The 10,403-nt window shown below is 33.2% G+C and overlaps 3 protein-coding genes across 3 annotated transcripts; 1 reads left to right on the forward strand and 2 right to left on the reverse strand.

Moving 5' to 3' along the window:
• Nucleotides 1-1,879: 1,879 nt before the first annotated feature.
• On the forward strand, nucleotides 1,880-2,395 carry LOC133674310 (uncharacterized). Its single transcript, XM_062095356.1, has one exon. It carries the CDS (start codon nucleotides 2,112-2,114, stop codon nucleotides 2,262-2,264), a length of 153 nt encoding a protein of 50 aa, XP_061951340.1. The 5' UTR covers nucleotides 1,880-2,111; the 3' UTR covers nucleotides 2,265-2,395.
• An 82-nt stretch (nucleotides 2,396-2,477) lies between these two features.
• LOC133674309 (UDP-glycosyltransferase 91A1-like) lies at nucleotides 2,478-4,256 on the reverse strand. Its single transcript, XM_062095355.1, has one exon. The coding sequence runs from the start codon at nucleotides 4,220-4,222 to the stop codon at nucleotides 2,729-2,731; it is 1,494 nt and encodes a 497-aa protein (XP_061951339.1). The 5' UTR covers nucleotides 4,223-4,256; the 3' UTR covers nucleotides 2,478-2,728.
• Nucleotides 4,257-9,464: 5,208 nt separating this feature from the next.
• Nucleotides 9,465-10,187, reverse strand: LOC133674952 (uncharacterized). Its single transcript, XM_062096260.1, has one exon. It carries the CDS (start codon nucleotides 9,969-9,971, stop codon nucleotides 9,765-9,767), a length of 207 nt encoding a protein of 68 aa, XP_061952244.1. The 5' UTR covers nucleotides 9,972-10,187; the 3' UTR covers nucleotides 9,465-9,764.
• Between the last annotated feature and the right edge of the window lie 216 nt (nucleotides 10,188-10,403).

Below are 10,403 nucleotides of genomic sequence, written 5' to 3' on the forward strand. Positions count from 1 at the left end.
CAGCACTTGATAGCCCACCTTTACAGGTACTGATCCCTCTCCAATTAACGAACATGGAAGAGTGAATCGTTAAGCATGTCAGCCTCAACAAGAAGCAAGCGGCCACTGCATTCCCAAAAATAGCGAAACCTTTCCATGCCTTCTGGTCTGGGGTATGGATTATTGTCAAAGACTCAAAGCTTTCTTTATCAACGTCAAAGTATTCAGATGTCCTCTCTGTACAGCCAGTGAATGGCACCCTTCCAAAACACACTATAATCAAAACCAGTAGCGATTGATGCACTAAAAGGATCACCTGATAGACCTCAGATACCCCTCTCAGAGGAATATATACCTATTTGATAAGTGTGAGGAACAACAAATGCAAGATCTTGATCTTGCTCCTTGTCAATTAAATTCCAAACACAAATAACTTCGAAATGAAATGATTTTGAAGGATCAAAAGCTAAACTAACACCAACAATACAACATTTGCTGCTGGAAGACACCATACAAGGTGAGAGAACTCGGCCAATTTCCTGGTTGTAGGGTTGCAAATGAAGTGGCAGCAGAGCCATTCAATTATGTGGTAGAGCTGCAAGGTAACAAACCATTACAAGACTGGATAATTTTAACAACTGGGGTGTTTAAAAATTCAAGAGAAGGAAACCCTAGATGGTTATCATATTGATGAAAATTCTTGTTTCTAGGAGAAACATAAAATAACCATGGAAAGAAGTCTTGCAGTTGTGGTTATAACAGAACTGAGTGCTTGATACGAGGAGAAGCCATGGTTTGCAAACATACTTGAATTTGACTATAAATTTTACTGGCAGCCGTAGCAAGATTTCTGTTAGTGCATCTTCAAGCCCTGCACTTTTCTCAGCTAATGTGATATTCTCTCTTGAAATTTTGCTAGTATTAACTTGTCTTTCAATGTCTAATACTGTTGATTGACTTGTTAAAAACGTGTCCTGATCAGGGAATAAAGGTGGAGAGATAAAGGGAACAGGTTGGGACAGAAGGAAATGTAGAGGAAACAACAAGCCGACAAGGCGTGGTGCGATCCCTTCAAGATTCCATGCTGGGTGGATTGTGCTCGCAAGCTGCAAAAACCTGATTGGACATATAATTCAAGATGGATTTTATTTATCTTTAAAAGACATGGAAATTGATATGAAAATATAAATATTGTTTCTTGTAACCTCGTTTTAGGATAGCTTAAAGTCCAAGAATTGTGTGCTCATTGTCACAAGTCTTCAAACATGCGAAATATAATTTGCATTAGACCCCAATTAACGTTGACGTGTTTTATTAGACTTGTACGGACATGATGTGCAAACAACTTATGACTTGTCTGATGGAGGGCGTGTTTGGATTATATTTGTTTTTGTTGCTGTAGTTTAAAGTGTTTTTTATTTATAAATATATTAAAATAATATATTTTTTAAAAAATATTTTTAATATAAGTAACAATCTAAAAATATAAAAAATAATTTTTAACAAAAATAAATTTAAAATTTGAGGAAACATAATGCAAATAAACCTTGAGTTTAAAAATATTAATTTATAATTGATCTAATTTAATCAAATTAACTCTATAAATTTGTACTCGTCAATTGAGTTAAAACCTAATTTAATTTAATTTTTTAAAAAATAATATTATTTTAATCTTTTTATAAAAAATTAAAATTATATTTTTTAAATTAATCTAAATAAACTTGTTTAGCCCATTACTTAGTCTTAAGGTAAATAGATAGGTTTAACGACTTAGTTAATTTTAAGATAGCAAGGGTGATTTAGAGTTATTCAAAATCATTCTATAACATTGACATTCACTAATAAACATATTAGAAGCAATACGTGTAGTGTTGTGCTTCTCTGCTTGTAAGAACAGCCACTCCTCGCTGTTTAACAACAGCTACGACTACGAGTACAAGGCCTATACTCCCACGTGTCTTGCATCTTTGCTTTTAACAAAAAATGAGGCAAAAGAGGAGAGAAAATAGTAGAATGAAGCTGAGGGCAGTGAATGTTCATGGAGGCAAACAAAGAGAGAAAATTAAGAGCAATTAGAGAAAGAAGTGACATGAGAGAAGAAAGGTTCATCTACTAGGGGTGTTGAATATCCAATGGCAAAGATGTTGATACGTGAATCAATCGTTAGTGATAATAGTAGTAATGGTAATGGGGATGAAGAAAGCAAGGCTGGCGCTCAAGATCCTGATGATGTTCTTGCCTTCTCTAGATCAGTTCACAAGATTGACTCCTCAGTACTGGAGTGAAACTCGAAGACAATGGAGATGATAAGAAAGGAGGTAATTATATGTATTCTGTAATTTCTGAGATGAATCAATGGTAATTAGGATCTGCAGTTAATTACTGTCATGTATGATTTTACTGCTATGCTTTTATTTGATTGCTGTCATGTAGGTAGTTTCCTACATAGAAGTAAATTATTCGGGGTACAAGTTAACCTAATGGAGAAGACTAGTAAGTAAATAGTGAAACCACCGTTCAATAGACAAGGCATTTATTTTGGCAAGGATACAGGGGCAGAAATGGTGCCCGTGGGAGGGGACGATAACAGCTACTTAAATAATCATGGCACAAGCTTTGACCTTTCTTATTCACCTTGTGGTTCACACTACTCACACATGTAGATCAATCAATGCACTCTTACAACTTTTACATTGAGATCCACTCTTCACATGCAATGGTAGTATTAAGAAACCCTACTACCCATATCTTAGTTCTTGATTTTCTTCGTACGCCCTTGGCTTCTGAGATGGTCCACAAGCTTGTCCACATACTTGTCTTGTCGATCTTTGTCAGCAAACAACGGTTTCATCTCCTTAACCTTGTCCCTGTAAATCTTCCCTTCTTCCTTCTCCATCACCAATCTCAAGGACTCAGCAACTGAATCCCTTGTGAAATATCCGTTCTTCTCATTCCTTGGTATTGAATACCCCATTTTCTTATCCTCCAAAACCCTTGCATTGATCCCCTGGTCAGCCAAGAATGTCAAGAGTATTAGAGCTCTGGCATGTTGGAGTGCCTCCACCACAGAGCTCCATCCAGAATGAGTCAAGAATCCACCTACGGAGTCATGACCTAAAATCTTGAGCTGAGGAGCCCAACTAGTCCAGACCAAACCTTGCGCTTTGGTTCTCTCCTCGAACCCTTCTGGCAGCTCGATCAACTCGGTATCAGCTGAGCCTCTATGCTTCCTTAGCACCCAAAAGAACGGGAGACCAGATAGTTCTAGCCCTAGAGCTATCTCAGTCAGCTCAACCTGGCTTGGTTTTGCTTCGCTGCCAAATGCAATGTAAACTACAGAACCTTGCTTTTGCTTGTCTAGCCAATCTTTAATTGATCTCCATGCTTCATTTTCCACCCCTGTATCATATACTGTAGTGGCAAGAACACCAACTGGTATAACTGGTTTTCCATGAATTTCTTCAAGTAGTTGCAACCATTCTGGTTCAAATTCCATGCAGCTCCTCACAGCTATCATATCACAGCCTTTTATACCTTCCTGGGTACGATATAAATCGGAAACAACATTCCCAGCTAGAGTCTGATAAAAAATCCTCAAAACCTCGAAAAGTCTGAAGACCACATTGGTAGGAAATGTAACCCACTTGGGAGGGATAGTAAAATCTTCTGGTTTTGATCGATCATCAATACCAGAAGCTGGCTTGACATAACTCAGCATTGCTGCTGTGAATATGCTGAAGAAAACACTTGGAATGCCAAGACTCGTGGCGATATCTGGTAGCCAATATGGGGCAAAATCAAAAAGTATGCAATCAAGATCATCACAAGTTTCAAGAAACTTGGACAAGGGTTCTTTGAGGTCGTCACAGGCTTGTTTTAGGTACTGGACTTTGTCGTATGGGACATCAGCGGTTGCCTCGGCATCTGTAGGTAGGTTTTCCACTTGAGGCAATGACAGCTTGACGAAAGTTATCAGAGGTGATATACTTGGATGGAGTTTGGGGAGACGATCAGTGTTTCTAGGGGTGGAAATGAAGGAGATTTTGTGACCCTTTTGAGCTATGAGTTTGGCAAGCTCTAAATATGGAATCATGTGACCAAAGGCTAGCCATGGAAACATGGCGATGTGAAGCTTTGAGCTACCAGCCATGGGTGTGAAATTCACAGCTCTGATCTGGTTCTTGTCTAGATTCCAAAGACATAGAGCACCTTTAATACTAAGGCAATTATTGTGGCAATACATCAATGACAGATATTATTCACAGCTCTGATCCGGTTCTTGTCTCCATTCCCAAGACACAGAGCACCTTTAATACGAAGGCGGGATAGAGTTTTTTTATCTTATTAATTATTTATTAAGTAAAAGATTTTGATAAATATTAATATACATCTGAGGTGTATACGTGAAAAATAATACATATATAATTGGCAAAGATTTAAAATACTACAGGATCAATTCATGTATTTTTCTTGTTTAGAGTTAATTATAAATATTTAAAAACATTACCATGTGAAATAATAAATTAATATCACTGATTTTTATTTAAATAATGTTTATTTTTTATATTTTTTTATCATAATTTAATTATGAATAAAGTCTAATAAATGCATTCCGATAATACATGATGTGTGCCCTAACGTTTAACAAGCCTATTTTTTGTGCAAATCAAGAAAAGAGAGAAAATCGCACACTAAAACCAAGTATTTTAAAATAAGATTATTTTCTTTTCTAAGAAGTCAGATGTTTGCGTAATTTTATTCACTCTTTTTTTTATTATTATTTGAACATAGCAAAGCCTTAAATCATATATAGGTCTCATATCTTTGTTTGTTAACTCTGAGAAAAAGGGTCCAAAAAATGTTCCAATTTTCTCTTCAAATATGTAGACAATATTTGATGATTAATTCCCGTGGAATTATTTGGTAATGTGGACCCATCGACACTGCAATTTTCCTAACCAGTACTGCTCGTCTTTCTATGAATCATATAAGATCCATTTTATACGAGCTGTACTCTCAATAATGGAATAAAATTTTTTAAAAAAAATTAACCTTTCAAAGGAAGATGAAGATCACAGATATTTTTCCATAAAATCACAATTCTTTATCTCTCTCTTTTTTTTTTTTAATTTCTCTTCACGGTTAGTTCTCCTCCGTCTCTAAGTTTGGAGGGGATGCAGAGGGAGAAGAACAGTGTATAAAATGTAGGTAAGAAAAAAAATAAAGAATTTTATGCACATGATATCATTGTAATTTAATAAAATGTGCAAGGGCATTCTTGTCCAAAAAAATTCATCTTCTTGAATCTTGATAGAATGCTGGAGAAGAGCGTTTCGCACTTCTGTTTTAGCTGTTATCCAACTTTAGCTATATTCATGGAAAAACGAAAAACACCTTTTTCTTTTTCTAATTTGTAAAAACATCGTATTTGAACCCAAAATTTATTTTTCTAAAAAAAAATGGAGTGTTACTTTGTTATATTTATTATATAAGGATATATATTCACATTAAACAATGAGAGTTTTATAGACTTGGGATTGGCTTGTTTAGAAAACGAATCTCCGTAATATTACTGCTATACCACACCCCTCCCCATTAGGCATTAGGACAATGACATACGAACAGACAAACGATACGTACGTACGTATTTATGTATGTATGTTACGTTTCCTATGTTAGAATTCAGTGTCAGGTAGAATTTAGAATTTACAAGAGTTTTAAGATTTCTAGCATTCAAGAATACATCAACTAATTAATTAGTTTTCTTCTCGGTAATTTAAAGATAAAAGTCTTAGTCTTAATAGAATTTGAAAGGCTTTATAAAACCATTAATTTAAACATTCAGAATATATGTATAAAATAATAATAAAAGAAAAAAAGTTAGCCGCTGTATTTTTTTTTAGAGCAAAGTTTCGTTCAATATCCTATACTCTAAGAAATGTCAGGTTGGAACGAGATAGCCCCTTCTTTTTTCAAATCTATTTTTTTTTTTTTTTATGAATTAGATAATCGAATTTAAAGACTTCCATTTGCAATACTTTAGTTCAAGTCCATTACGTCCCATGGATACTCAATGCTTGATTGCCACTATGGGAAACATGTTACAGGCACCAAGAAAGCAAGAGTAGATATGTTGTAGATTGGAAAAAAATAATCTTTGAATTAGTTTTAGGAATTGTATCTCTATATTTTTAAGATTTTTAATAAAAGCATTAACTGTTCTTCATTGCTCCAATGTCTCTAACAAAAATCTTCATTAAAATCTCTAAATGTATTTCCATAAAAAATCTTCACGACAAGATCTTCATTCCTACAAACATGTTTCCATGAAGATCTCCATGATGAAATCTCCATATCTTCAATGTGTTTCCATGAAAATCTTCATGAAAGCTCTCATGTTCATGAAAAATCTTTGCAGCAAGATCTTTATGTACCCAAATGTGTTTCTATTGAATCTCTATACATGTCTCTAAAAGAATTAGTGATCATTCTCCAATTCTCCTCGACCATTTGTCTCCATAAGAATCAATGATCCTTCTCCGGATCTTTGTGACCAATGTTAACACAGTTGCGAGGAGAACCTCATGTAAACTTGTTCACAATACACAAAGAGATAACTTTTTCATGCACATACAACCACAACATGTAACATTTATATTGGAAGTATTTTCTCCCTTTATTTATGCTAGTTAAGTTTTTCTAACACATTTGTTTAAAGGACTTCAGGAATAAATGATGGTGCATGTTTTTACAAAAAAAAAAAAAAGAGTAGCACGTTTAGGATGGCATCCTAAACAAAACGAACCACACCTTCTTTTTTGATTTTAACCCTAAAAAATTATTTGACCTCAATCCAGTTCCACAAAAAATTTCTAGCTACTAGCACACATCTCGATATACTTTTTCAAGTTAGGAGGAGTTGGAATAGTCAATAGTACAAACATGTTTTTACAAAGCTCACAAATTTTTTTTATGATTTATAACATATTTATTGCAAGTATATATTTTTATACAGGGTTGACACCACATTTTCTAGTTAATGGTTGATATTGCAATCACGCACTACATTCGATACATTCATATACCTCTTTTTTTGAACAATAACTCTTTCTAGCCAATGAGTTACTAACAATCATCAATCTCTCCACCAATAAATGTGCAAAGCACTCGAATCAATAATGAAAACCAATATTTTCACCTATCAATTATTGAGCAATTCTCCACGTTCTAAGTTAATGTGATACAGGTTAATAAATACCTTGAATCATCAGATAAACAGAAGGTTCTCAAATTTAATATTTTTTATTTTCTAATAATTCATTATATATTTTCTCTCAATTCTCTTACATATTATTTCTATCATACACCTATTAACTTACACCTCAGAAAATTTTAATTATGTAAGATACTTATTTTTTCAGGAACAATTACTCCTCTAATCAAGCCCATATATCTTAATCTTAGATTGTAGCACATGAAAAATCCATTTTCCACGTGAAGTCTTTTCACAACTTCATCATTACTAACATAAAAAAAAAAAGTTACAGAGTGCATGAAAAAAGCTTGCAAAAGAAAAGAAGATGAAGCTACCATTAGGTTTTGATGCGATAGTCATCATGCGACCACATGTATCCGGTGGCCGGCCACCAATGAATTGAATGTTTGCTTGATATGTAATACTCTGCTATCATTTGACAGCAATCTCTCTCTCTCTCTCTCTCTCTCTCTCTCTCTCTCTCTAATGATCATAGAAATAATTAAAAGACATTTCTTTTCCTTTTACTAAAGAAGTAAAGGGAGGGACACCTTTCTTTTTTTTTCCAACGATACTCTAATAGCATCTCATGTTAGGTACACAAGATCACAAGCCTTTACCTTCTGTATGCTGCGTTGATTCTACTTGTAGAGCTTCTATTCTCAAAATATGGTCATAACGCTAATAACCATTAGAGTTACTGAATATGGATGTTGTAAAATAGTAATTCCTTTTCATATTTTTTCTCTCAAAATTTGGTGATTTGTAGACCGTTGGTATTATGTGATGATCAGAACAAAGGTCCTCTAGCAAACCTTAATAATTATAAAGGGAATAGCAAAATTGTATTATTGACATCAAAATATTATATATATATATATATATATATATATATAGTTTATAATGATGGAGGGAAATTAAATCTAATCACCTTTTTCAAATCTACACAAGACATGACATGATGTAGACAGGAGAAATTAATTTGTGGTCTAAAATCTTCTTTCTAGGTTTAACCTTTACTGATGATGAATCAGGGACTATTGCTTTGTGGAAATTAAGATAAAGATTTGTTGTCATACTTTATTGTCATATGCAGTATTTTAGATTTGAATATACATGGTATGAAATAATTATATCATATTGATAAAATAATCATTTTTTAGGGAGTGTTTTTTATTTAAGAATATATTAAAATAATTTTTTTAATATTAAAAAGATATTAATTTATATTTTTTAAAAGAGAAACACACTTTTAAAGTACATGACCGTACTCCCAAACATTTTTTTTTAATAAGTATAATAATATTCTAATTTGATAACAAGCTTGCTAGTTAAATAAATTCACTTTTTATTTACTTCATAATAAATAATTTATATTCAAAATTATATTTTTAAATGCATAAAATTGATATAAAGTACTTTCTTGAAATCATTTATAAAATAATCTTTAATCTCAATTATCTCGTAAGGTGAACCCAAATATTCTTTGCCGTAATAATAATTAAAACTCCTTTGTTCCCTTCAAAATATTCTCTTTTTAATTAAACAACATAAACACAAACATATATATTTTAAAACAATATCAACTTGCTGCCCATACATTCTTGTCTTATCTAAATTAATTATTTCCTCCCCTGTCGAAAAAGAAGCCTCTACTTTCTTGATCATGAAATAAAAATTAAAATACCTATAATCAAACTAAATAGATTTCCATTGTTACTAAATCTCCACGTTGTTGCTATGAACATTAGTGTAATTCAACATGGGGAGTTAAGCAATTTAAGTACTGGAAAATAATTATTATTATGCATATTTGCTAAAGTGCACAAAATCACATGTTTACCCCCTCCTTTCTCGATCCTTTCCTTTGTTAATTTTCTTGAACAAAAACTCCATTGATCTAAAGGTGGCGTTTTCTAGCAATATCAATTCTTTATCCTAGCAGCCACCTCTAGTAATAGCATACACCCTTTGTAGGAGTCAGGCACAGAAGTCAAAGAGAATAATCCACAAGAATAACGGGATATCCTTCCATCCAAAATTTTCAAACAAGCAGTACCATAACAAAGAAGAAGAAGAAGAAGATGAAGAAGAACCCTTTTCAGATTTTTCATCTTCCTCACGGAGGAAAATACGTGTTTAATAGATTATATATTTTAAAATAATTTCTATATAAAAAATACAGAATTTTTTTTTAATTTCAATTTCTTCATCTCTTCTATTCCAATAAAATAAAATAATCTCGTACTACTTAAAATACATAGCCATACGTAATGTACACAGTTGTACACTCTTATTGATAATGTCAAAAGTTCCTACCGACAAATTGTTTTTGCCAGGTCCCCGATCGCATATGAAGAAATCCCTCCCTTCACAACATAATTAAAGACAAACAAATTATTCATGAAAAAAAAAAAAATTTACAAGTGAAGCAGCCATCTTGGAATGTTCATCGATCACCAGGGAAGGTGTGAAGCTAGCTAGCTGCTGGGTTTTTTTGGTTTATAATCAGACATCAACTTCTTTGTCTTTAATATTGATACAACTCCAGCCTCCTGGAACATAGAGTGCATAAATATTTTCTTTTATTCTTGTAGCAAATGGGTAAGAAACAGAACCTCCACCGGCTTTCAAAATCCACGGCCTGCACTTTACCTCCACAGTGTGGACATGACCCTGAAGCTTGTTGCCTGCCTAACTCCCTCTCTTCTTCATCACATAGAAACACAAAACACATCTCTGCTGTTCTGTCTCTTTCTTTGCTGGCTAGAGCTAGTTTGCTTGCTTGATGATGATGATCTGAGATTAGAACTGTTTGAGTTGAGTTTGGATGTTGAAAGAGTGAAGAAATTATGACAAGAGAAGAATTTTGAAAGTGTCAGGGAGTATTTAAAGAGGACGAAAGGTTTAGATTGGTTGGCTGATAGAAATTAGAGTCTCGCGTGAAGACAGCTCTGTGCCTTATTTAGTTTCTGTAATAAAGTTAGGTTTTTTTCTGTTATTTTTTCTCAACAAAGAAAGTTTGTTATGGCCCACTTTGATTAATACTAAGATAATCATTAATTTACTTAAACAATCAGTTAAAGAATGGTTAATTTAAGACTTCAATGAAAAAAGAAAAATTTAAACTTGGAGCAGTCATCATCATAGTACTTAAAAAACTCTCCTC

This window comes from Populus nigra, chromosome 15 (genome assembly GCF_951802175.1).
Source record: "Populus nigra chromosome 15, ddPopNigr1.1, whole genome shotgun sequence".
NCBI lineage: Eukaryota > Viridiplantae > Streptophyta > Magnoliopsida > Malpighiales > Salicaceae > Populus > Populus nigra.

Coding starts and splice junctions, on each gene's coding strand:
- LOC133674310 (XM_062095356.1), top strand. CDS start 2,112: ATGGCAAAGATGTTGATACGTGAATCAATCGTTAGTGATAATAGTAGT.
- LOC133674952 (XM_062096260.1), bottom strand. CDS start 9,971: ATGTGTTTTGTGTTTCTATGTGATGAAGAAGAGAGGGAGTTAGGCAGG.
- LOC133674309 (XM_062095355.1), bottom strand. CDS start 4,222: ATGTATTGCCACAATAATTGCCTTAGTATTAAAGGTGCTCTATGTCTT.